Source organism: Lepisosteus platostomus, chromosome 3, assembly GCF_059453375.1.
Source record: "Lepisosteus platostomus isolate fLepPlt1 chromosome 3, fLepPlt1.hap1, whole genome shotgun sequence".
NCBI classification, from domain to species: Eukaryota; Metazoa; Chordata; class Actinopteri; order Semionotiformes; family Lepisosteidae; genus Lepisosteus; species Lepisosteus platostomus.
This window is the reverse complement of record NC_142613.1, coordinates 6930184-6956467: the sequence shown is the minus strand read 5'-3', so window position 1 is coordinate 6956467 and position 26284 is coordinate 6930184. Positions and strand designations below refer to the sequence as shown.

At 41.2% G+C, this 26284-nt stretch overlaps 1 protein-coding gene across 3 annotated transcripts; it reads left to right on the top strand.

Annotated features, from left to right (window-relative positions):
• arid5a (AT-rich interaction domain 5A) lies at window positions 1–26043 on the top strand. Of its 3 annotated transcripts, none has more exons than XM_088624157.1 (7): window positions 2–166; window positions 5584–5678; window positions 13561–13726; window positions 14936–14988; window positions 20093–20190; window positions 21493–21643; window positions 22026–26043. In XM_088624157.1, the coding sequence occupies exons 1-7, from the start codon at window positions 163–165 to the stop codon at window positions 23361–23363; spliced, it is 1905 nt and encodes a 634-aa protein (XP_088480283.1). In that variant the 5' UTR covers window positions 2–162; the 3' UTR covers window positions 23364–26043. The 3 variants fall into 3 exon arrangements, with proteins under 3 accessions (XP_088480284.1, XP_088480283.1, XP_088480282.1); XM_088624156.1 differs by lacking the exon at window positions 2–166 and adding an exon at window positions 185–1079; XM_088624158.1 differs by lacking the exon at window positions 5584–5678 and having other exon boundaries at window positions 1–166.
• Window positions 26044–26284: the final 241 nt, after the last annotated feature.

Sequence of the window (26284 nt, the reverse complement as noted above, 5' to 3'; positions counted from 1 at the left end):
GAAATTGCACTGTGTATTTGGAAATGGACAGTTCGTGTATGTGCATTAGTCGTAAAGCGCTTGTGTGGAGTAACCGGGGGACTGGACGCTATGGAAGAGAATAGATGATAAAACAAACTGGCGACAGAATTAATTAAACCTTTATAGAAACTTTTGCTTGAAATGGGTACGTACGTTCTGTCCTGTGAATAATTTGTATGAAGGAAGTATTTTAGAACTGTACTGTTATAGTTGTTTTAGTGCTCTGGTTGTAAAACACCGACAGTGAGTCATGCCACAGTGTTCTCGTTGCTATTTTTTATTGCTACGTGTTGCCGCATCTTCACTGATTAGCGATTTCCTTGATTTGTTACTCTTTTTTTAAACTGTTGTCCTGTTGTTTCTGTGACTTAAAGTGCGACGCTTGAAAAACAGTTCGCCGTAGACCCAGTGAGGAGATTGATTGATAGGATCCAAGCTCATCGAAAGATGCTTGAATTTCCAACATCAGCGTTTCTGTGCGTTTCAGAGATTTTAGGGTTGATGTCTGATTAGGCATCAGTAGGCAATGACCTTGCGGAATACATCCCTCTATAGAGATTACAAACACACACACAGCAACAACTACTTTTATTGTCGATGAACACGTCAGTATATTGTTCTACGATGACAAGTATTTTAGTTTTGTTTAAATCTTTCGGAGTTGTCAATTGCGGCTACGTTTGTTGACGACAGTGACATTCCCAGTAACACTTGAATGCATGCGTTCCAACTTTGTTAGAAGTACTGTATGACGGCAGCAGAATTTCAGCTAAAGTTTCATTTCTGCGTTGTGAAATAAGTGTTTGTGTGTTCGGCAGGTGCGAATGTATTGTGACTGACGAAATACTGTAGTTGCTTGCTAAATAAGGCACAGATTACAGCAGCAGTTAGACCCATTTATCAGAAATTGAATTACCGTGGAACTGATGTTTGTACAAGAGAGGAAGTGGTCAAACTAAAGCACCACAGGCGCTTTATGTTCTGTCGGACTCATTAAGAGGAGGAAACTTTCTTCGCTTTGCTGAACTGCTGTTGAGTTTTAATGGTACTGGGTTCAGGTAAGAGAGACGCTCAGGTAACAGATAAGGATTTCGCGTCAGGAAATTGCGCTTGACAGGGGGAATTGCAGCAGTTTTATTTTAACTGTCTAGTCATAGTTACATGTGAACTTTTAAAGGGTGAGTCGTTTACAGACCTAGTAAAAAAGCAAAAATTTGATGATCAAGTTTTTTTTTTTCCGTCAAGGGCTGAGAATATAACTTTAGTTAAAATTGCATTGCGCCAGAAACACGACGCAATCATCAAATCACAATTATTTTAAATCACTGAATCGTTTCGAATGTCGGTTGATTTGTTTTGTATTGATAACAGAATTATAAGCAGTTACATTCATAACACAAATATAAGAAGTATTATTATTGTAAATAATGTTACTGTAATTCTAAATTACAATAATAACATTTTCTAATAATAATAATAATAATAATAATAATAATAATAATAATAATAATAATAATAATAATAAAAAAGACTATTATTTCTTCCCTAAATCGCTGCAGCTTGTACCTGAAGAACCAATCCTTGTTTGTTTTTTTTAGAACAGAGCTTTAGAAATGTTTGTTGCCATGATCAAGCGACTATATTGCATAATCGGATTAAGGAGGAACTTTTTAAAAAAATGCTAGTGGCTTGCTCTTTTGTGTATTAAAAATATTTAATATGTTTAAAATAACTCCTTAGCCCTCAGACTAAGACAGTTATTTCCCTATGTTCTTAATGCATGAGCTCTCTGTGACGTTGAGCCCCGTGATTTTCCTATATGAGCGTTTGTCGTAAATACACCTCGGCGAATTCCAGATTCTCGCAGATGTAATGAGACTCTTAACACAGACTCCTTGTTTGGAGTTGACACGTGGAAAGGAACCATCAGCATCTACGGACAGATGGGAAACGGTTGTTTAAGTGATGTTTGGACCTGGGCATCAGGGCATAGTGTCGCCCTAGGTTAATTTGAAAAACAAAAAACTCGAAGAATCCTGTATGTGGGTCTCTCGGAGAATGTGTGCTTGTTTCTAGAGGTCACTGGAACTTTGTGTTATCCAGGACGATATGAAACTCATCTCCCTTGCTAGACATCAGCTTCTCAGCTGTATTTTCTGTATAGGGCTAAAAAGTTTGTCTGGCAGAATTAATGATTGTGTGCAAAATAGCAGATCCACCTTGTTAGAACCACCACATTAGAACTGAATGCCATTGTGTAAAAATAATTATCCTCACTGGAAAGGGTAATTAAACTGCATAGAGGAAATAGAAGGTGGCTGGTGTCCTTTTCTTATGTTTTGTTTATGGAACGGTGTCGGTTCTCATTCTGTCAAAAGACAGGTCAACCAACAAGTCTTTAAAAAAAAGTCCCACCCATCAGTAATCAGCACGATTCCAGCGCAACCTTGACATTCCTCCCCGCGCGTTTTCCTCTCTTCGGTGTCAAGTAGTCATTTTTTTCTGCTGTTTTTATACAGCTGGCTTGTGAGATGAACGTTAATAAATGCAGCAAAACAAAATCACGTTGAAGAGGGAGAACCGAGTACGCAGCATGAGAAACGTGAACTAAAACTGTAATAAATGTAGGTGTTGTTAACTGGTTACCTATATTGGGCAGAAATAGCCCTGATATCAGCATTGTTGCCTTAAAGCCTGGTCTCCTTAGATCTCAGCAGCTGAGCAAGGCTGGGCCTGGTCAGTACTGAGGTGGGAGGCTTCTAAGAAGACCCAGACTGCAACTGTAAGCGCTTCAGTGGACCGACAGGTGGCGCTCATCCCCTTTCCATCTCTTTCCCTGAATTTCCTATCCGGATGCACTGTGCTGGAGGGAGGTCCCATCCTTCGGATGATATTTTAAACAGAGGTCCTGACTATGTGATCATTACATTACAGTTGGTAGTTGTCAAACAAGTAGTGTTTTGCGCCCTTCTGTGTTTGAAGTACTTTGGGATGAAAAACGCTGTATAAATGTAATTAATTGAAAAAGTAGCTGGCTCAGGATCAGTGGATTTCCCCTGGTTTATTAACTTCCCTGTTTATTTGTAATAGGTCCTCTTCCACTGTCCCATATTCATGCCAGGGGTCATGCTTATTGGCAGGATGTTCTTGGTGGGTGAGAGGGAACTACAGTGGAAGTTTAAAATATAAATATAACTTCTAAAGAGAAGTCATATAGAAAGCAGCAATCTTCCACTGCACAGGAAATGTGTGATCTCGAAAGAGAAGCAATTCTGTCAAGTGAATTCATTGTTGTTGATTAGGCGATATCGAGAGCGGGGTGCACACAGCAGAGTGTGGGGGAGGAAAGACTGTCACAGGGCAGATGCGGTTTCTGAGGTGAGAGGTTTGTAAACAAGCCAATTGATAAACAAATAACCAAAACTAACTGGCAGATAGATGCCGTTGTCGATAGTGAAGAAAGAGGTGCAGCGATAACTGTAATGTGGAGTCAGTATCGGTAAAGATGAGACGATAACAATTGCTCGTCTGTTCTTGATATTTTCAGGGGGCGTATTCGAGTATTAGATCATGTCCAGATCTTCAGGTTATACAGTATTTTTATCAAGTTTTACTTTTATCTCCTGTGTGGTACAGTACATGTCAATCTCGGATCTGCATCAACTTAAAGATAGGATAAGACTATCTGTAAAACTCCAGTATTGTCATGTGTACCATATGTAATAAAACTTGCAGTTTCTTTGTTTTTAAGAAGAAATTTTGAGTCAATTAGGAGACTGTAAGATTGTGCTGTAGAACTGGATAGGTCTCTTCATTTTCATTCATTAACCACCCCCCAGTACTAATTTCATATTTATGTCAGATCGGTATATGTAAACAAGCAAAATTCTTATTTTTAAGTCTCTGTTTTCAGCACTCAATTCCACATTTACTGTACCTCTTTCGTTGTTAATATCAGAAAAGGGCAGCGTTTATTGTGGTTCAGCTCGCAGTCAGGAAGTGGTCGTGTTGTAACTGTGTGGTTTTTATATCTAGGGCTTCCTGTTTTGGGGGGGGGGGGGAAGAGACGTAAATGTGGTGGGGGTGGGGAGGGTCTGATTTCTTAGAAACTTGTTCAGCTCTTGGGTTTAATCAGAATGAACGGCTTGTTCAAACTGCCTGTTTAGTGCCTGTTCTCACGCTACCTGAGGAGGTCATAATGAGTGTGACTGCATCTGTTTCCTAAAAATAAAACCAAAAGGGCGAAGAAATTACCCCTCGACCTCTCCATAAATTTCTCACAGGTTTGTCAATCAACTGGAATTGACAACTGTAGAATATTTGTTGTCGTCACTCAGTGACTGCTCAGCGATGATGCATGGAGGGGATCTCCACCAAGGAGAAGGTGACTTAAATGCTTCTTTTTAAGAACCTAGACATTTACCAGCTCTTGTGTCCTACACACCTTATCAGACAAGTGGTCACCACTTAGGTCATTTCTAATTTCATTTCGGCATCTGTGTTATTCCCCCATATTTTTGAAAGTGTAGAGAGAGATTTATAAAAGCCCCCTGAGAACACAGTTTTGCCAGGATGATTGTGCTATTTCTGTATTGCAGACCAAAGTACTTGGGGACATGGGGGCTGGCATGCAGTGAAAATGCAAACTCTGCTTCTGATATTTTTTTAAGAAATCTTGACATGTTGTTGATGCCAGTTGGCTATAATCCATGAAGAACTGACTTCATGAGATCCTTAGTTCAGTGGGCTGCTTTATTCCCGGTGGTAAGCAATCCTGGTGCTTCAGTGCTGTGCTTGTTTTTGTTTTTTATTCCTCCTGCTGACTTAATTGAATTAATTAAGTGAATAAGAACTCCAATCAGAATGAGTAGTCTCAAATCTTAGCTTTGTGATTAAACGGGTTCTTGTTTGCAATTGTGATCTGGTGATGCAGAGGACTTAACCTACTATATTTGAACTTGTTAGTCCATAAAGTGTTTTTTCGCCCCTGTACAGGAAAGTGAAAGTGTAAAGTGAAAGTTTTGAGGTCGATCTTATTGTTAACCTGTTTATTTATTTTTTGCCAGAGCAAAATACATTTAAATGTAGCTTAGTAAGAGAAGACATTGAAAGCTGAGATGATGATGATGATGATGATACACTTATATGGTGTTTTACAGGTAATAGGGACCACCACCAATGTGTGCACCAGTACGCTCAACACACATCAGCTATCAGTGGGGATAAGAACAGGATAATGAAGCCAATTTGTAAACAGGGATCATTAGTAGGTCATAATTGGTAAAGGCCAGTGACAAATTTAGGAGTTCACACCCCTACTCTTTTCGAGAAACACCCTGGGATATTAATGACCACAAAGAGTCAGGACCTAGGTTTTGTGTTGTCTGAAGGACGGCGTTTTTTTTACAGTGCAGTGTCTCCATCGCTGTACTGGGGCATAAGGACCAACACAGACTGCAGCGCCCTTCAGGGTGAGCGCCCTCTGCTGGGCCTGAATGGCGGACTATCGTGGCTGCTCCTGTTCACTTGTGTGCGCTTTGTGCTCTTGTGTTTACGCGGCAGTGTCACAGCCCAAAGGTCGGCCCAGAAAGAAGCCAGACCCAAGGGACTCCAGTGAGGCAGACAGTTCTGAGGAAAGTGACAGGAACCTGAGCCAGGTAAGGAACATGGCCTTTATCCCACACCATTCTTCTGGAGTCTTTCCTTGACCTTGATCCTGTGTGACGTGTACATGGTTTTATAATCCAGAGCTCAATTTTTAATTCTAAAAATGCAAATGGGCAGGTATACCGTACCTACAGTTTCAGCATTCAAACATCAGTTTGGTATGGTTTAATTTTGAAATGTACAGGAGCCAAGAGTCAGATTCTTTGGAAAGACCAAAGGTGAAACTTCAGATTTATTCTGATTTGGCATAGATTCTGCAACTACAGCATTATGAACAGGAAATGAATGGGACAAGGGCAGCATCCTCTGGCTGTGTTCAAGGGAACACAAAGTTCTCATTTAATGTTTTCTAGTGAACTAATTTCTCATTTGTAGACCAATCTGATTGCAATCAAGTGCAATTACTGGCATTTGACAGCATTTCCTAAATTTGGTGCTTTGGTTTTACTATAGCAGTTCCCTCTGACAAATACATATTGAGACTGCACTAAGGACTGTCCTCCTGAGTTTGGTGTGTTAGAACAATATTATTTGATGAAGTACAAAAGGATCTAGGGAGTAAAGTCTTTCCAGCTTATAGTGAATGTCATTTTTTTGTGTATGGTTTGCTCCTACATTCAGATTTAAATCATACATGTCCAAAGCCTTTGAGGATGACACTTTTCCTATTTTTCTTGTTTGGATACTAGAAGCTTGGTGGTCTTTTAACTGTGGGTCCCTTTTTAAACTTGTGTAATGTCCTTATCGTATCATCTGCATGGAACATTAATTAGCGCAAACACTGGAATTGTTTGGGGTCCACAGCAGTTGGGACCCTTTTTTCTGTGGGGTTAGATTCCAGGGAACCCATAGAACTCTGGATTTTTTTTCTTTTCCTGGGAAAACAATCCACAATTTTAGAAAAGTACCGAAACATAGTGTAAGCATCACCAGCCCAACCTCAACAAAGCCAGTTTCTCTTGGCCATTTCCCTGCCAGTTGTCAGGGTCCTTTGTGTGACCAGAAGCCTGTGAGAATGTGCAGATGTCTGCAGAATGACACACACAAACACAAGAAAAAGAAACAGTTGGAGTTCCAGGCTTCAGAGGCTTCTGGTAATTGAAGCTAAGAAAAAAAAAAGAAGAGCAAAATAGCAAAGCATCAAATTTCCAGGACCAGGTTGTGAGATGAAAACGTGGTGGTTTGTGTGGTTAAAGCTGGCCGGGTGATAACATCGAAACCCAGTGTGCCGCGAAGCAATCATAGCACCAAGGCTTTATCAGCCCATTGACATCAACAGCTCCCACACACTTTTCCGAAATTCGATTGCCGTGGAAATTTAGAATAGGATGTTTACCGGTTGTGTTTCACAACACAATTCTTTTTTTTTTTTTTCAAACGATGGAGTAACACACATACAGTATAAAAGCCTGACTTAAAAAGAATAATTTGGGCATCAGAGGAAGTGATGCTACAAATTGTAGCATCACGTCCTGTCCAAGACGGGAATTGTCAGATATTCTAAGTGTGGGCTCAGTGAGACCTTTATTTACGGATTTTGTTTAGGTATGAAGAATTACGCAATGATTTTTTAATGTTTTCATTGAATTCCCAAGGTTGAGGTAGCCCGAAAGGCACAGATCCCTCCTTTGAGCTGTCAGCATCTTTTAAGAGCCAGTCATTATGGTGGCACACTATTTGGCATGTGGAGATCTGCAAAGAAATATTAGGAAGCCCCTTATTTCTAAAAGATGCTGGAGACCCAGAGCCTATCACTGGAAGCACAGGGTGCAGGGCAGGGCTACATACTGGAATGAATACCAGATACTAACACAGTACACAGATACACACTTGAGAGCACCAGTTAACCTAACCAGTATGTTTTTGAGAGATGGAAGGAAACCAGTGTATCCGGAGGCATGGGGAGAACTTGTAAACGCTACAAAAAAGGTACCCCAGTCTGGAATAGAACCCAGGACCTAAGAGATCTGAGACAGTAATGCTAATTTCCAAGTTACCTGCAATAGAAATACAGTATACATTATTCATTGGTCAGCTACCACAGAGATTTTAGTTGGTTAGTATAAACTCAAGTTACATTGCAACATCAATTCCTCTGCCTTACCATTTTTCTGTGTGCATGTAAGGTTATTGCTTAACAATCTCCATCTGATGCCCTAGCTCTCCAGATAGCAATTTGAATCTTGGTATGAATAAGCAGATGACCTGATAATGCAAATTTGAGAGGATGTATGCCTGCAGTCTTCCTCTTTACTTTTAGTAAGTGCGTTGGAGAAGTAAGCTGAGTTGACTAATGTTGACTGACAATAGGCAATATCAAGTCAATAGCAAAAAAATGCAAACTTTAGAATTGTCACAAAAGAAAGAAAATTGCAGGGAATTTTTTATTTTGACGCATGTACTGTGGATGGGAAAAGTTCCTTAGTGCACAGTGTTGGCTTATCTTTGGAAAATAATGCATACTGCCTTTATTTGACGTGGCCCTCTTGCATGAAGTAAAAATGTCACAGGTCTAAAACAGAAATACTGTGTGAATTGCTGTTTGAGTGCGTTTGATCTGGAAGGTCAGTGTCTGTGCTGCAGTGGCAGTTTGCTACCTTTTATTTCCACTGATGGAACCTCTTAAGTTAAGACCTCTGTAGAAATGAGACTGTATGGTTAGTCAGAGTTTATTTTTGGTCAGCACAAGTTCCATCCAGCGACGTGGCTCATTTCCTGCTTTCTGATTCTTAATTCTCAGAATCTGCCACACTGATAAGCCCCTTGTCCACAGCCCCCCACCCCACATTTTGATAATATTTGTCTAAAAGGTCAGAGTGGAGAGAGATGTTAGTGTTTCAATTTAAGTCAAGAAAAGTAGAATTCGCTTCTAGGCAAAACAGCAAGTGTGAAGATGCATCCCAGGACTCTAGGGTATAGGTTCACAAACTTTTTGCTCAGACCAAATGGTTTTTTTAACACTTTCAGAGTAAAAAAATAACATGTACTGTATCTTAGGCTGACAGAAAGAAACTTAGAATTTTTATCTTCTCTTGCATCTTATTTGATTTAGTACCATGTAAGGTGATAGCTGGGTATGAATGTGCATCATTGATGCAGTATTGGGTTACATCATAAAGTATTACAGTAAATTGGTCAAAACCTTTCTCAAAATCCCTTGAACAAATTATTCGCAGTGATCATGCCCATTCAGTGATGTGTATTGTGTAATGAATTGTACTTTCTCATGACCAATCATCTATTGGTGATGTCATTAAACGTTTATTGAAAAAACTGTTCTTTAAAACATAAAGTAAAACTAGGGCAGCATGATGGTGCTGTTGGTAGCATTGCTGCCTTGGCCCTGGTCCAATTCCAGACCTGAGGTGCTGTCTGCATGGAGTTTGTATCTTCTTCCTGTGTTTGTATGGGTTTCCTCTCACAGTCCAAAACCATACTGGTAGGTTAATTGGCTTCTGGGAAAACTGGCCCTGGTGGGATAGAGTGTGTGTTTGTATGTGCCCTGCGATGGACTGGCGTCCCGTCTAGTGTGTCCAGCCTTGCGCCTCATTGCTTGCTGGGATAGGCTGTGGCTCCCCCGCGACCACGCATTGGAAGAAGCAGTGAGAAAACGCAAGGGTGGACGAAAAAGTATAAATGAGCCGCCCGGATAGCTAAGCATCCCAGCATTCTTTTGTTGATTCCGTTTCACGAATCCGATTTGACCTCTTCAACTTCCCACGGCTCCCGGCGCCTTTGAGCTGTGAGTAAACTGCAAACTGAATCTAACGAGACACCCCTTAAAACACTGCAAGGTTTGGGATGCAGATTAGGTCTGAATCACCCATCTTTCTGTGGTCTTGCGATAATCTGCTACTCGTTGCTCTTATATAGGCTAAACGGAGGATCACACCATCATTTGAGGTATTCACACTTTCAATAATCATGTCAGAAAGGAGAAAAAAATGTTCCAGCACATGTAAGAGAGAGAGAGAGGCTATTATGGGTTTGCAGGAAATGGCAGACAATTCTGCACACTGCAGTTTGTGGTCAAGATGAAAATCAGTTTGAGGAGAATGAAAAGCGTGTGAGATGATTGTTGGAGGGTGAGATAGGAGAGAAGCGGAGCAGCTGTGCATCGTGGTGACTCAGTTAGGGCTATCCCGAGCCCGAGCTGAGAGCTTCACTATGATTCACCAGGGGCCAGGCTTCTCGTAACTGTTGCTGAGGAAAGGAACTCGATTCACTGTGAAACCTTCTCACTGCAGCCTGTCTGCTAACCCTGAGCACGGGAGACCAGCTGTGGGAATTCAGTTTGTTCTGTCTTCACTGATGCAACAGAGGCTTAAAACGCAGAGAGTTATTTTTGAGGCTGTGCTGCCTGTTGCCTGGAGATGCAATAAAAGTCCTTCCTAGCAAAAGAAGATCAGTTTAATCTTCATCCTTGGGTTCTGCCACCCTGGTCCTGGAGTGTTTGTTGCTTTCACTAGAGAAACAGGTGAATGACTTGTCCAATTCCGCCATTCACGCCACAGCACGAGAGAAAACTAAAAGATTGTCCAGGACAAACAGACCTCTCGGTTAAAATAGAAGGTTGACAATACTTCCTCATGATGTGATGTGAAATTGGGTGAAAATACTGTACTGTAGGTATTAAATTGGGTGAAATTAGGGATTATGAAAAAAAAACCATTTGGTGTGATTAGGGTGTGTGTTGAGTAGAGAAGAGATAACAGGACAAATCTGTTTCTTTTTCTGTAGCTTCTAAATTTGTATTTCTAAGAACATACAAGAACGTGAGAAAAGCTTGTAAAGAGAAGTCCAGTAACTTGTTTCCAAATATAGTGTCAATCACTGAGAAAAAATGGATATTGAAGCAAGGATTGGATCAGCCATGTACAGTATATACTGTATTATCACTATATATTAATTACCTTGTTTTATTGTATATATCTGTAATAGTATTGAACCAGTAATTTAAGTGTTCAGGTACTGTATCTCATTAACATACTGTATTAGTAGTTACAGAGAAACACAATAGGAAGACACAAAAATTTATTAATTTGACTAGGATTCATTGTAAAAGACAAAAATGTGACTTTTATGAAGACTGAAAGATGACTCCCTGCTAGAATTATGGATTTTTTTCTACTTTCTGATGTATTACAAGAGTTTCCTGTGGTAAGAATCTTTAAATATTGCACCATAAATCTGACTCACCTTGTGGAAGCAGACGAATAAGTATTCCATAGGAATCCAAAAATCTACAGAGTTTTCTTTATAGTCAAGTCATTTAATGAAGCAGGTGATATGCAGATCCTCTTATTTTTTTATTTCTGAAAGATTTAATTTTCTGTGTGGACCTGTGCAGTTCTCTCTCCCTGTTGTTCTGCTAAGATTGCTATTTTCCCATCCAAACTTACAAGTTCAGCAGAAACTCCTGAAAACTGATAGGAGGTTGTACACAGCAAATAGCAGACTCATCAGAAGCATCAACACAAGGATCATTAAGGAGACATGGAATTATATGAGTAGGTTATGGAATGAAATAACTCATAAAGGCAATGCAAACTTGACATGGAGAGATATCTATATGCCACTTGAGAGCAAGGGAGTTGGTCTTTTATATTGGAGGCTTATTTATTTATCCATTCAGTTGGATGTCTTATGGCATTATTACTACAGGTGAATAGAACTGCACTGAGGTATTGATTCTTTCTCTTAATGAGAACAGTTTTCCAATACATAAAATAAACCCACAGGCCTTTTGACTCCTGCATGTGGTCACTGGATTCATTAGCATTTTGATGTTCAATAATCAGGTTCAGGATGGAACTTAATTTGGCGGGCGAGGCATCTTCTGGGTTGGAAAATACAGTTAGTTTGTGTTTGATGTGAAGTCTGGGCTACTTGATAAAAAGATATTTATTTAATTCAATGTCTTGAATTCTTTTTATGTAGTAGGCGGTTACATTGAAAGCACATTGTATAAAAAAGGCACAGATTCTGCCTCTCACATTCTATTATTAGACCCCTTTTAAGAAATTCTGAGTTCATTCTAATACATTGAATGTCAGATGAAGATCTACAGTCATCTAGAATCTGCCTTCATGTTACTTATAATCAGTTTCAAGTCAAGTGTATCCCTCTGACATCATATGGCAGATGTGTCTCATAATAAAAGTGATTAATCTACCATGTAAGACATTTATTCAATTAAAGTTCTTTACTGGATTTGGTTGTTTTTAAAATGTAACACCCAAGGGAATAAAGGGAGGTTCATTGTAAAGGAATGACACATTAGTGTGGTAAAAGTAAAAAACATCTTAGTGTAAGACTACTAAGATATGGAGACCGTCTGCTAGTCTGCAGTCCTCATGTATGGTTTGCAGCATATTATAATGTATTTATTTACAGGAAGTCAAACAGAGATATTGAATCAAACCGACTGTTGGTAAAAACGTTTGACTTTAATATCTCAATTGTTTGGTGTTCTTTCTCTTTACCATTTATTGTGCATTCTGAAAAGTTTATTTTTTCCTTAATTTTCCTTATTATTAAATGTACTTAAAAAAACTGTTCTGCAGCAACCACTAACTGCATGTTGTTGGGGACAGGGAAGGGGAAATAGCTGTCCATTGGTAGAGGACTGTGAGCCGTTGAAGTTCTTGCCTTCATTGAGTGTTGAAGAATCTCCTATAGAACCTCAATTATGTGAAAACAGTGGCACAGCATTACAAATAACAGTCTTGGCAGAGAATCACGCATAACACATGTAGGAGGACTGTTGATAAGTAAGAAGACAAATGTCTGGAAAACTCAGTGTAATTTAGATATCTGGTGACCTAAATGGTGAAACTCAATCACTGCTTCTCTTTATCTGTTCAGGTGATGTCTTTTACAGTGATGCAAATAACATTTCGAAATAAACAAGTGAAATCGCTATGAACAGAGAGAGGCTGGGGGTGGGAGTGGTGTTAAGGGTTGAGAACAGTAGCTTGTGTGAACTGTAGGAGGTTTTTTTCCGATTTTTCTCGGATGTGAAACTTTCTTCAAAGGTTTCGATGACAAATTTCAGGAGCGATCACAGTTGTCTTATTATTCTTTCTACTGATAATATTGGAGGAAACTGTATAATTTCCTGCTTGTATTGGAATTCACCCTCATTGTTTCTTAAACAGTTACAGTCAATGGTGGAGGACTCAGTGTTATTTCCCAAATAGTTTTTGGCATGGAGGATCCTGGCACAAGCTTTAGGTTGTGATCTTTTCCAGTTTCTGGTACATGACAGTGTGCCAGTATCAATACCCCTCCATAGAGGGCACATTGAAAAAAATAATACCCCAGGGTTATTCCCAAGGCGGTAATGACTTGATAAGGACACTCAAATATTGAAGATTGAAACTGTGAAGAAAACCAGTTCTTACTGTTCTTACCAGTTTAGGCAAGCTGATACAGATCTGTTGACTGAGAATCTTGCATTATTAGACAATTCAGATTAATTCAGTACTTTACAGTCAGATCAAGTCAGAGTTTCATTACAGATATGAGTAAACCACCTTAGGAACAGTGTTGCATTGATAATTTCTGAAAAGCACTGTGAATTGCAATTTAATTTTCTGAACTCTGAAGTAAGACTATTTTTTAAAAATAATCAAATAGCCTGTTTGGTGGACATGAAAGGTCTGAATGAGTTTCCTTGGCCAAAAGAGTGTGAATGTGTGCAGTGTGAACAGTGGGAAGACAAAGGACAAAAAATGTTCAGAGTGTTTCTTCTGCATTGGAGGATCCAATTCCAATATTCCAATCCCAGCAAACGCTGAAATGTGAAGTCAAGAATGCACCTTTGACAGAAAAAATAAATAAGACTCTGTCTTCTTCCATCTGCTCCAGAACACCAGTGAGATGGAAATTTCCGATTCCACAGAAAGCGGAGACGACCGGATCAGAGCTAGCCAATCTGAGGTGGAAGAGAAGAACTTTCTGAGCAATCTGTACAGGTTCATGAAGGATAGGAGCACGCCCATCGAAAGGATACCACACTTGGGCTTCAAGCAGAGTAAGTCCAGAGTAAGGAGGAGAGTGTCTGTTACCCTCAGATCCCAGCTTCAACACCAGATAAGAGCATCTGTCAAGCACAATTCAGGGAGAATGCATTTGAGAGAGCTCAGCATACTGTATGTTACCCACTGTGCTTTTCTCCAGCTGTGCTGTTTCTTAAGGACTGCTATTCCAGATGTTGTTTTGTTAGCTGTTTATCAGCTATAATTTGAACAAAAAAGCAAAGTGTTGGAGTCCTCTGATCTCACGTGCTCCCTCAGCAGAGATAGAGCACTGACAGTCTGTGGGCTGGGATGAATACAGAATTACAGCAGGCTGCTGGTGGAATCAAGGCAAGATACAACAACATGCTTTGAAAATACAAAAACAGTTTCAGTTCCTCTTTTCCATGTAAACTGACCTTCTGCACAATGTTATCATCTCTAAATGATTTATTCAATTCTGTTTTCTGTAACCACTTCTCTCCCGATGAGATCAGAGGTGGTTATGAAACATTTACAGTCTCCTCTTTTTAAGAACATCAGAAAGCTTATTGAGAGGAGGCTATATGACCCATCTAGCTTGTTTGGTATTGATAGCTAATTGATCCAAGGATCCCATCCAGCTGTTTCTTGAAGGATGGAAGGGCATCAGCTCCAGCAAAATGACTGAGTCCCCGTTCCAGAATCCTACAACCCTTTGGGTAAAGGACTGCGTTGTGTTCGCACTTTCCTATATATTTCCACTTGCGTCCTCTGGTTCGTGTTTCAGCGTACATTCTGAAGAAGTCCACTATTTTGACTTTGCTGATGCCCTGGAGGATTTTGAATACTTTGATCAGTCTTCTATGTTCAAGTCCAACAATGTTAATTTCCTTTAGTGTGTCAGTGCAGAACATTCCTACAAGCCCTAGAATGCACCTGATTTCTTTCCTCTGGATTGAGTCCAGATCGGCAATCATTTCTATAGAGTGGTGACCAAATAAGATAATATTTTCCAATACTAACAGAATGCTCTGAGAAAACATTTTGGAGTGCATTATGGTTGCCTTTTAACTGGTAATGTAAGTTTCAGCACCTTAGTTACAAGGCTGTGTATAACATACTCTTGGACCATAAGGCTCTATTAAGATTCATGATAACTTCTGTTGGTGCATTCCGTACTGTCTCCTTATAGCTGTAATTTCAACGTGGTAATTTACAATTATCTGTGTTCTTCTTTTCCGCAGTAAATCTCTGGAAAATCTACAAGGCTGTGAATAAGCTGGGGGGATATGATTCTGTAAGTAAAACGTGTATTGTAATCCACATAGTCAAATTTACTGTTAGAATTTAAGTAATTCATACTTTGCTTTATTTTTTAAACTTAAATATCTTATTCCTCCAAATATTAATTACTTTTCTTCAACTTTTTTTCAACCTGTTTCATTTGACTTCACATTGTTTTTGTTTCTGATTTGAAACAGTGTTAAGAATAATCGGCAAAACCATAAAGGCCGCTGTTACATAATTTAACAATCGAGTGACTTAAAAGAAAAACAGGATTCGTGGATTCTTTACGCGTACGTGAGTGGGAACTATTTACGGCCATGAAACTCTTCCTTATGTAGTTTCCTGAAATAATTCACGCTATTTAGTCCTTGAGTATTTTAAGGGAGAACTATTTACGGCTGCGAAACTCTTCCTTAAGTAGCGTTTCGTGAAATAATTCTGGGTGTTTAATCCATGAGGATTTTTATTTCTGCGATGCGAATGTTTTTGTTTTACTGCAGAATACAGCGTATTCATAAAATTACACAATGTGAGCTACGTAGTGCGTACAGTAGGACATGAACCTACTATCGTCGAAGTATGAAATAGAAACCTTGCACACGGCTGGAGAGTGAGTCGATTAACGGAAAGTCTACAGATTTCAGATCCAATTACTCTCTGTAACTTTTCTGTCATACTGTATCTGCATATTCCACAAGTAATGGGTGAAATAATAGTTCAAGTTCATAGGACCACCTTCAGAAATTAGCTCAAACATGAATGATTATAAATGACAAGAGGGCCAGAAAAACCAAGAAGGGAATAGCGTGTTTATGAGTGCTACAGTCTAAGCAGAACCCACAGGATTTATAATGTTATTTTAAATGGTGTTTATCTTAACCTAAAATTACCTTTGAAGATGTGTTTGTGTATATTATTTTGAAGAGGCTTGCTCCAAGCAGCGATGTTTCCAGTTTACTTAAAATATTCATTGTTGAGAAACTGCACTTCAGGGTTTCTAGTTTCTATATGTGTGTATGCAGCGCTCCTGAAACAATCCACAACATTACCCTCCGCCTACACTCAAGGATTCTGCTGTCGTTTGCAGTAATTATGTGCAAGCATGTGGGAGATCGTTAGCATCTGATATAGATATAGTATAATTAGAACGCTAATGTGTATGTAGATTAGTTTTATCATGTTCATAAATAGCTTCATAGAACATTTTAAATTTCAATTTGAACATCGTTCTTTTTCCCTCACTCTATGTTTAATACTTCTTTTCAGGAAGTTAAAAAAGGTCACATGTTTACCTTCCCCACAGCTTTAACGTTTTAATGATTTTTTTTGTAGTTGTTGAACAACCCAAATCACCACATACATCCCTTTCAAAGACTTCAGTAAAATCACGACCTCTCCATTACTCCCACACCAGATACTTATGCAGATCAGATTAATCTGGGTGTAAACTTTCTTAAAAGCGTGCATATTGATGGAATATGTGATTTCAAGGCTAGAATCGATGCAGTGGTCTTATTTGAAGTGTTTTACGATTTTGAAGTAAAATTGAGATAATGTTACAGGTTCACACGAGAATTTGATGCATAAATGTCATATCTGTAAGGTCTTTCAACGGGGTCTTTTCAACATTACCTTTAGGGTGGCAGTTGAAATCACTTGAAAAGGTAGAAAAGCATTAGTGAAATTTGCAGAAGAGCATGCAAATGTGGATGGGAGTCGACAGGTTCTATCAACAGGTTTACTTAAATCTCCTGTCCGTTACATAGCAGTATTCAAATAACACATTTCTTTCCTGTTCTCACATTGCTGTGCAGAACGTTGATGCTTGAAGTATTCAGCTAAAGCAGGTCATGCAATACTATGTGGTACACAGGCAAGCTGACCTGCCCATGTGACAAAGGTGACATGCATCCACTTCAGTAAGAATCCAAACAGTTGCACACAGAGACATTTCTGACCGATGGAAATGGCGTCAGAGATGTGACACTCAAGGGCGCCGTTTCTTCGTTTCCTTTTATCTCAGTGGAAAGAATCGTGAAAGGGGTTTGTCTCTGTACATCTGCAGTGCGCACACGGCTGAGGTTTATTGAACAATGACCGTTGGGTTAAGAATACAGCAGAGCAGGCCGACACCTGTTATGATGTGAAAGAGAAGATCAAGCTGGCCAAGGCTGACTTTGTTCTGCTTCTCAGCCTTGCTCGTGTCTTTAGGAAGTTTCCATTATAGAGCCCGCCTGTGCTTCTCTATGCGCCTTTTTACAGGTGCTGTATGTGGGCGCAGTGGTTTTCGATTGGGTGTGTGCAATTACTCACAGCATGTTAAGGTGTGGGGTGGGGCCCAGGGTTCTGCTTTATGTTGGCCATCGGAATTGAGAAGTGCGATACTAAATCAACAAGAGTTAATAGAACAGTGAGGCCAGTGTAAGTTTTGTGCTTTATTCGGAGTGCCTGGAAGCCATACGCAAAATGATCCATGCATGTGGCACTCCTGCTCATTCCTTGATTTGCCTTATAGCCTTTGTCTCTGTGTAACAGTTCCCTGGCATTGACTCCCTGTCAGTGGAGAATTCCATCATGCCAAATGATTGGCAGTCCTCCCACTAAGGAGAAACCAGTGGTTCCTGGCATCACCTTCTGCTGCAGACTCAGTGCCACTGTTCCTTGTTTACTTCTCCCAGTCCAAACTCCTCCATCTCCTCTGCAGCTGCCTCAGGGACTGGTTGACACCAGTTTCTGTAATCTAAGTCATGGCCCTAATGTGGGCCCTGCTGAGGATACCCTCACAGCCACTCATGGGCAGCTTGATGTCCATGCCAGTCCTTAGACAGGGGAGAATTCCACTGCACCAAGAGTGGATCTCCCTCTGTGGGAGAATTCAGCATGGCCCACTTTCCAAGGGTGATGATGTAACAAATCAGTATCAGTGAGCCCAATTCCATAAGCAACCTCTCACCCTAACACACTTAAATTCAGTTTAGGTTTAGTTGTAGGACCTAAACTGCCTTAGGAATCCTCAGTGTTGGTAGCAGAGGTCTTATTAGGTCAACAATGTCATCATTCAGGTGGGCTCTGTCAGAAATGTTATGCATATTAAGAGTTTCTGTGGACCAGAATACATAGGAAACTAAACTTCAGTACAACTCTGCTGGAGATCGTAAAGGCAAATTTCTACTCCATAAGTGTCATTGCCTGATTTTTTAAAGGGATAAAAAAAGGTTATTGCTAACATTTTCACTAAAAAAACATTTAGAACATCTGCACACTTACTCAGACTTGTAGCAGGTGTACACAAAAAAAAATCTGTAGGTAAACAGAATCGTCTGCTGTACAGTAGATCTTGTGACCAAAACAGTTTTTTTAAGCAATCATCTGTGAAATTTGCTAAACACGGTATGCTGGAGTTTTTTCTTTTATTTCTAACTCCTTCACCTGTGAATATTCATCATCTCCATTGCTTCTTACCCAGCTTGCCATCACCCTGCATGTGAAACACTGAGAAATACAGTGGCTATCAAAAGTATTTACCCCTCTTGGACTTTGTCACGTTTTATAATTGACTCAAAACACTCTGTCGATGTCAAGGTGAAACCAAAAATCTACAGATTCTCCTAAATTGATTATAAAACAGAAAAAAACTGATTGCAAAAGTATTCACACCCCCCCTTGAGTCATTATTTGGTCGAGGAAACTTTGGCAGAAGTTCCAGAAGTCTTCTTGGATAAGTCTCTACCACAGCTTTGCAGATCTGGACACTGCAATTGTTTGCTCATTCTCCTTTGAACAATTGCTCAGACTCCCTTAAGTTGGATGGGGAACTTTGGTGAAAACCATTTTTCAACTTCTGCCAAAGATTCTTGATTGGTTTGAGGTTTGAGCTCTAAGTGGGAGTACTTTTAATAGCCACTGCATATGTTGTGGTCCTGATTTAAAAGGGAGGCCTCCATGCATATTCTGACTGAATTAAAATATTAAAGGTATGGTAAATGAAAAAAAAAACACATTGCCCTTTACTACATAGTTATTACTGGTTATTTCCTGGGGACTGTTATACCAAATTCAGTAATAAATGGGCATCAAGCAAACCTATTCTTAATTTGTAAATCTGAAAAGCCAAAGAAGTACTGGGTATTTTGGTATGACTGGATGCTAACTTCTTTTTGGATAGAGTTTGTGGAAAATATTTGGAGCTGCAGTCTGTGGAAGCTGTAGTAAATGTAGTCTAAATACTATCTCAGTGACGTTAAGCTGTCGTTTTAACGGCAAGGAATACATGGGTGGAACTGTCTCTCATGCTTTGCCACAGACAGACTCACAGGCCCAATTTTGATTGGAGACGTTCAAGTAGGGAGCTTCACCAGTATGATTTGGCTGCAAAGGAACAGGTAAGGGTTCATTCCATGCAGAAAGGCAAAGAAAATGAACACTGTTTCTGAAGAAAGCTCCACAGCCAAAATAGAGTGGTTCTTTTTTTTACCTTTCAGCATAGAATGAACCTTTGCTTGTTCCTTTCCAGTTTCGAATAAGACTGGCAAAGACACAGATAGCAGGTGTCTGGGTTACCTGACTCTGCGGAAAAAAATAATTGTAGCTGTAGTGCGACTGGAGGAAGTGCTGACAGTACAGAAATGTGGGGTGCTGGATGTTCATCTCTGTCTCCTCTCAGGCCCCTGGAGGCCTGGGCTCTGCTTGGCCAGCTGACTGGGGGAGAGGGTGAGAGGGGGCTGGGCAAGACTAGTACTTTATTCTGAGGATCCTGTTTATAAGGTTAAAACTCTCTTAAGGGAAAGCTCACCTGCTGTTCGCTGTGCAAACAACTACTGCAGAATATTGCAAGGACATAAAAGATAAAATTACAACATCTAATACAATTTAGGGGTATGACTTTGGACAGGAGTAGGTAACTCTGCTGCTTCACGTCTGCATGATTATAGGCCTCATTTTCTCCAAAACCTTATTTTCTTTGTAGTGATCTTTTGCAGCAGGGTCTGTGCTGGTTGGGTCACTGTCCGGTAGTGAAGTAAACGTGCCTACCCAGACTCTGGGCAGCGGATGTTTGAGATGGTGCAGTGTCCTTCACAATGTTAATTTTGACCTGGGTGCTTTCTTACCCCCAGGTGACGGCCCGGCGGCTGTGGAAGAACGTGTACGATGAGCTGGGAGGTAGCCCAGGCAGCACCAGTGCTGCCACTTGTACCCGCCGCCACTATGAGAGGTGAGCTTCCCAGCAACTCATCCTACATACAGTACTTCTAGGCCAGCTGGCACACCAAGCTTGCTTACTTACCTGGCTAAATTGAAGTTCAATAGTTTATTGCCATAACAACTAGTTGCACGGAGTTTGGTTTGGTGAGCTTGTACAATTAAAAGGCATACAGTGCAAATATACATCATAGAGTTAATAATAGACATCATACGCCCAACACATCATCACATATCATACTACACACACACCAGTAATAAAATAAATAATAATGAGGGCCGAGCGAAAATATCAAAATGAAAGTGCAGAGTTTATACGCCTCGCAGCTTCTGGGCAGGTGCTGTTATGGAACCTAGTGGTCCTTGTATTGCTGGACCTAAGCGACCTACCAGTGGGGAGGAAGGGAACAAGATGGGCCAGCGAGGATGCCGAGAGCTTTGCGCTTCAGTCAAGGGTATTAGAGTGAGTCCACAGGGGAAAGATGGCGTCCTTCAGTTTTGGAGGCGATCTACACGACCCTCTCTAGCTGCTTCCTGTTCGGGGCAGACGCGTTGCCACACCACCCAGTGATGGAGAAGGTCAAAACACTCTCACGACAGCTCTATAGAAGGGGGTCATTGGTTGCTCTAAAGTTCTTTAACTGTCTGGAAGACCAGCCTCTGGTGAGCTTTCTTGACTGATTTGTTGAACCCCCCATTTTCTAGTGTTGGAGATGGTGGTGCCCAGGAATTAAAACATCTCCACCAACCTTACTGCCTGACCATTGATGTATAGATGTCAATTGCCAACTTTGATTCCTGTCAAATTATACCATTACGTTTTCTTCCTTGCTGTTTTCTGCAGGGGTGGATTTCCCAATAGGCACTGTAGGCACAGATTCTAGGGCCTACAAAATGTTTAGGGGCTACGAAGGAGGGAAACACTAGTGACTAACGAAAAATGAGCTCAAACAACATGCTTGCGATCGACTCTGGGTGCTCCAAATCAATAATCATATCTATCTATCTATAGCTATCTAGCGGCTGTTCTAGAAACTAGAAGTATCGAAGTGACGGCCCCTCGACTCGCTCCATCAATCACGTGGTTTAGCATTACAGTAGTTTAAAATGCATAATGTCAATCAACGTCATTCAGTTGGCATTTACTCCTCTTTTTGCTAATTTTGGAGTGAAAGTGCCCAGGGCCCACGAACACCGAAATCCGGCCCTGGTTTTCTGCTCTCATTTTCCTCCTTCCCTCCTCTTTTGCCATTCTCAAGAATGTTACCGAAGCACTTTTGGTTAAATGGGTAAACAATTTGCTGTTTTCTCACAGGCTGGTGCTGCCTTTCGAGAGGCATCTTAGAGGAGAGGAGGACAAACCTCTGCCCCCCGCCAAGCCGCGGAAACAGTATAAAACAACCAAGGATGCCAAGAGCAAGAAGAAGAATCCCAACAAAGTGGGAGAGATGGGTAGTGGCGCCGAGGTATGGATTTTCCGTCTGATACTGCTCCCGGTAAAGCTGGTGACCGCAATACTGCTTTTTCAAAATGTTTTAATTCTTGAATTTCCCTTGGGCTGGTTAAAATATCCAGAGACCAAAATGTTGATTTTCTCTGGTGTGCTTTTGTACTCGAGGTTAACTTGCTTAACTTGCTAAATTGCTTAATAATGCAACAAATGCATAGATATCTCTTTTGTAGCAGGTATGTTAATTGAACAGGCATGACTTAGTTTATATAATCAAAATGTTGATCAACCACAGGAGGTCTACTGTGAAAGTTACAGGTTAGTAGCTTGTGTAACCACTGTTGAAAGCAGTACAAGCTGTACAGGTACTAATGCCCACTGTCTGGCTTCTCTCACAGCTACAAGAAAAGCGGGAAGACGGCAGCCATTGTGAAGCCGGGACCTGTTTTCATGCTCCACACAGGCCCACACCATCAGACAACCCCAAGCCGGACCACCCCAGCCAGGATGGTGCAAAGCAAGACAGGGAGCCGTGCCTTCAGAAGGACCAACCTGCTGCTCCATGCTTGGTGTCCCAGCCTTTCAAGAGCCTGCTCTCCAATCTCCATTCCACAGGCCACGGGGTGATTTCACCTCTGGTGAAGAAGAAGCTGATGGCTCAGGCCACCGAGTCTGGGAACCTGAACTTTACCTCCAGAGTGGCAGCTGCCCCCGCTGGCTCCTGTTCCAGCCCGGAAGAGGACAGCACAGGACGGCCGTCTGTCATCCACTGTGCCCAGGTCCCGGGACTCCAGCCTCCCAGCCGAACCAGGGATTCCTCTGAGGGTTCACCTGAGCCCCCGTCCTCCTCCACCAGCCCATCGGCCTGCTCCGCCACTTCAGAAGACTGTCTGTCCCAGCCAGAGGACTGTGGAACCCCCCCAGAGCCCGAGAGACAAGCACCCCCAGCTTACATTGGAAAATTTGCCTCCACCCCTTTTGTGAATGGTGTCTGCAAGCCCCTGAGCTGCTATCCTAGTATGAAGGACTCTGCTGGCTATCCCTGGCCCCCCAGAGAGCACCTCCAAGTCAGCCCTCTCCAGACCGAGAGTGCTGGGTCCAAAGGCCAGCGGGCGGAGCTGCCATGGAATCCAGGCCGCAAAGAGGAGAACGGACACCCCTCGGTCAAAACACAGCACCTGTCCTCTTCCACTTCCATTGCCGCAGGTCCCAAAGCCTGCTGGGTGCCTCCAATGTCAAGTTTCACCAAGGTCCAGCCCAAATCCTTCCATCCAACCTACAAGCTCCCGCAGGCGCTGAAGAGGCCAGCTCCAGAGGAGACTGCCTACGGGAAGAAACTGCAGATGGTTCCCCCAATCCCTCAGGGAGAGCCCAAGGACAAAAACAAACCTGGGCTGCCCAAGCCCCTACCTACCCACTCACTGGTTCACCCGCAAGCCAGCCTTTCTCTCTCCTACCTCCTCCCAGCCTACGACAGGACTAGACCACCCTCTGCCCACCAGCTCAAAGGCCTGTCTTTACACCCATTCTTTCTCCACTCCCTGCCAGCCCAATTGGCGCTACCCGGCTCTCACGCCCAGGCTGACTCCATGTACCGCCATCTCTCTCCAGGCGCCTACCCTGTCCCGTATGAATCCTCACCCCGGCCGCGGCACTACCCTTTCCCGCTCTGGCATCCCCAGGCTGGGTACGCCATTGCAGGATTGCACCCCCTGTACCCTGGCACTAAACTGTGACACCCTGTGCTCCTTCAGCACGTCACACCCCGATTCTGGAACCAGTGGTGCTACAATAGGAAGCAGGGTCATTTTCTCCAACCCCCCTTTCCAACCATGCGCTGACTCTGGCCCTGCAGTTACAGCAGTCGACTCAACCTCATTTTTCATTTTAACAAGTGATCATCTTCGTAGCTAAAAAAAAAGACTTGTTTAACAAACACATGGATGGAAATGATTTCCGTGAGTGCACTATATGGACACTTGTGCCGTTACCGGTAAAAGAAAATGGATAATTGGGGACAGAAAGTCTCGGTTACATCTGTGAGGTTTCGAGGGAACTCAGTGAACTTTCTACAGGGCACATGTTCTGGGAAAAAAAATGTTCTCTGGTTACCTTTGGAGAGCAGAGCAAATCTAAACCAAATACCTCATTTGTTTTCTTCACAGTATTTACAGAATCAGGGACTCCACCTTCTGTGTCTCGGCTACTGGACTGTTGTCATGTCATGTTCTGGTGTCAAAGCGCAAAACACTCCAGCTGACTGCAACCCCTGCCATTCTCTATTTAAAATATTAAATACCAACTACGTACTCTACAAAACAGAATTTATGCGTATAAGGAGATGAAAAAAATGAAGTCAAATTAAATTTCTTTATGGATGTTCCAAACGTTTCCATGACTTTCTATAGCAAATACATTTGGATTTGCTTTAACACGATAATCCTGGCATCGGATCCTTTTTTCATTTGAAAAACTTCTGAAAACATGTCCACTGCAAAAGATGACTCATCACCCAGCAGTACGACTTGCAGACTCACTTACACTTCATACACTGCTGTTGAGTGTCTTGCACACACTGGCTCTAACTTGTGACCTGATGCACGCTACATGTCTGTATCTAATTATCTGGAGGTTCAATGCAGTTAAGAGACGGTACAAGCTTTTGAATAGTTGTCGTTTCTCATGAATCGTCCGCTCCCTATAGACTCTCCTCTGTTACACTACAATACTCTTGTGTTTTGGAACTCATTTTGGGTAGTGTAATGCATACTGTAAAAGTTTGATGTTGCCTTACATATGATAAACACTGTACATACTGCCAGCCAATTGAGTCTTCACTCAGCTGATGTTTTTAAATGTGTTATGAAAAGGCCCATAGAAAATTCTTAATTTTAGGTGCCCTTAATGTTGTGTGCAAGAATTTTGAGCTGACATTAGTCAAATCACATTGTATTCTTGTGAGCCTCTTAAGTCTCTCTGCAACTTGCAGATCAGACCCAAGGATCTGCTTAGTTGCTTTTTCTCTCCACAAGTGGTTCAAATTAATGTGCCACTTCTCTTCTGACCACGTGGAAGCTCGGGCTCTGTGTGATGATGTGATAGAGTATTTTGAATCAATCAAAATCGAGGCACGAAACGTAATATTTCAAATATTAGAGACTCTACCAAACCATAAACAGTGCAGAGATATGAAGGATTAAAACGATCCTCAGCCAGTGGGAGAGATGAAAGTATCGCTTTCGCATTGTGACAGCGAGTCAGAATGAATTTCTGAATTCCAGGTGATCTCTATTACTGCACCTTTTCCAGTTTATCAATGGACAGTTGGAGCAGTCGTGAGTTTCTGTACTAACGCTAACTTTTCCCTTCGTTGCTCAAAGGATAACAAGACTGAAACCACATCAAGCGCGTCCGGCTAAGCATCCAAATTATTATTTTTTTAAATATGGTATCCTATATGCAAAATGATTGTAGACAAAGGAGGTCTTTTCAGAACGGTTTCACTCAAGGATCTGGAATAGTACAACATGCTTCATATCTTCTGTAAAAACTCCACAGGACCATCAGCCAAATGCCCGACATTTGTTCAGAAGAATCTGTTGATTTGTGGAAATGCACTGTGTGTACTGTATAGCGAATGAACACATTTCTATACACGACTTGAGATTTGTGCTGACACCGACTGCTGTTTATGTGAAAACTTTTGTGTTTTTTGTGCGCCGAAACCTTTGAAGATAGATGCTGTTGTTGTCGCGTAATCTTGGGACATTTATTTTGACAAATGTTGTGAATGGAAATTTTGAGCAACGCACGGCACTCTGTACTTTGAAACTGGAATGTGAAATTATCACTCAATACAAGTGTTCCCCCTTGTGGACACTTGAAATATGACATTTAATTGTTCATGGTTTTTATCTAGTGTGACGGGTTCATAAACATGGAATGTGCTGTGCTGTTCCCAATCGGTCACGCCGTAGAGTTCAGCTCACAAATTTGGATTTTTAAAGATTATTGCTATCCTTCGACTTGATCATGAGAAATTTGATAGTGTACATCTATTGAGCAGATGTTAATATTTCACTGTAAAGTTCTCTATCTTTCATAGACGTGTTACAGTCCTGGATTCTAAAACTTCTAAAAATACACAGAAAATAATGATTCGGGTCTAGGTGAGCTTCTGCTTCCGTTATTTGTGTTTTAAGCGTACAGTATGTGGTTTCCTTACTGGTCACAATACATATTTTTGCTATGGCAAACTGTATATAATATCTAACCTTTTGTACATGATTCCATGGAATAAGTTTAGCTCTAGTTATTTTTTAGACGCTTTTGGATAAAAAGCAGCTCGTCTGGCTCTAGTGTGAAAAGAAAAACATATTTCAGAATGTATTTTTGTACAATAAAATTAGAAAATTATGTTTATCCTTGTTTTTCTTCTAATGGTAACTTTAATTTTATCACTTTGCTGCCTCTGCTTCAGAGTGTAATGAGGTACATGTGCTGTCTTTCAGAAGTGTGTTATTTCGGTTTCTTGTAGACAAGAAATACAATAATGATGTTTTTTTCTAAATTAGGTTGTCAGTATGACAATAATGAAGTTTTTTCTAAATTAGTTTGACGGGATACTTTACAGATTTTGTATTTTTGACGTTGAAAG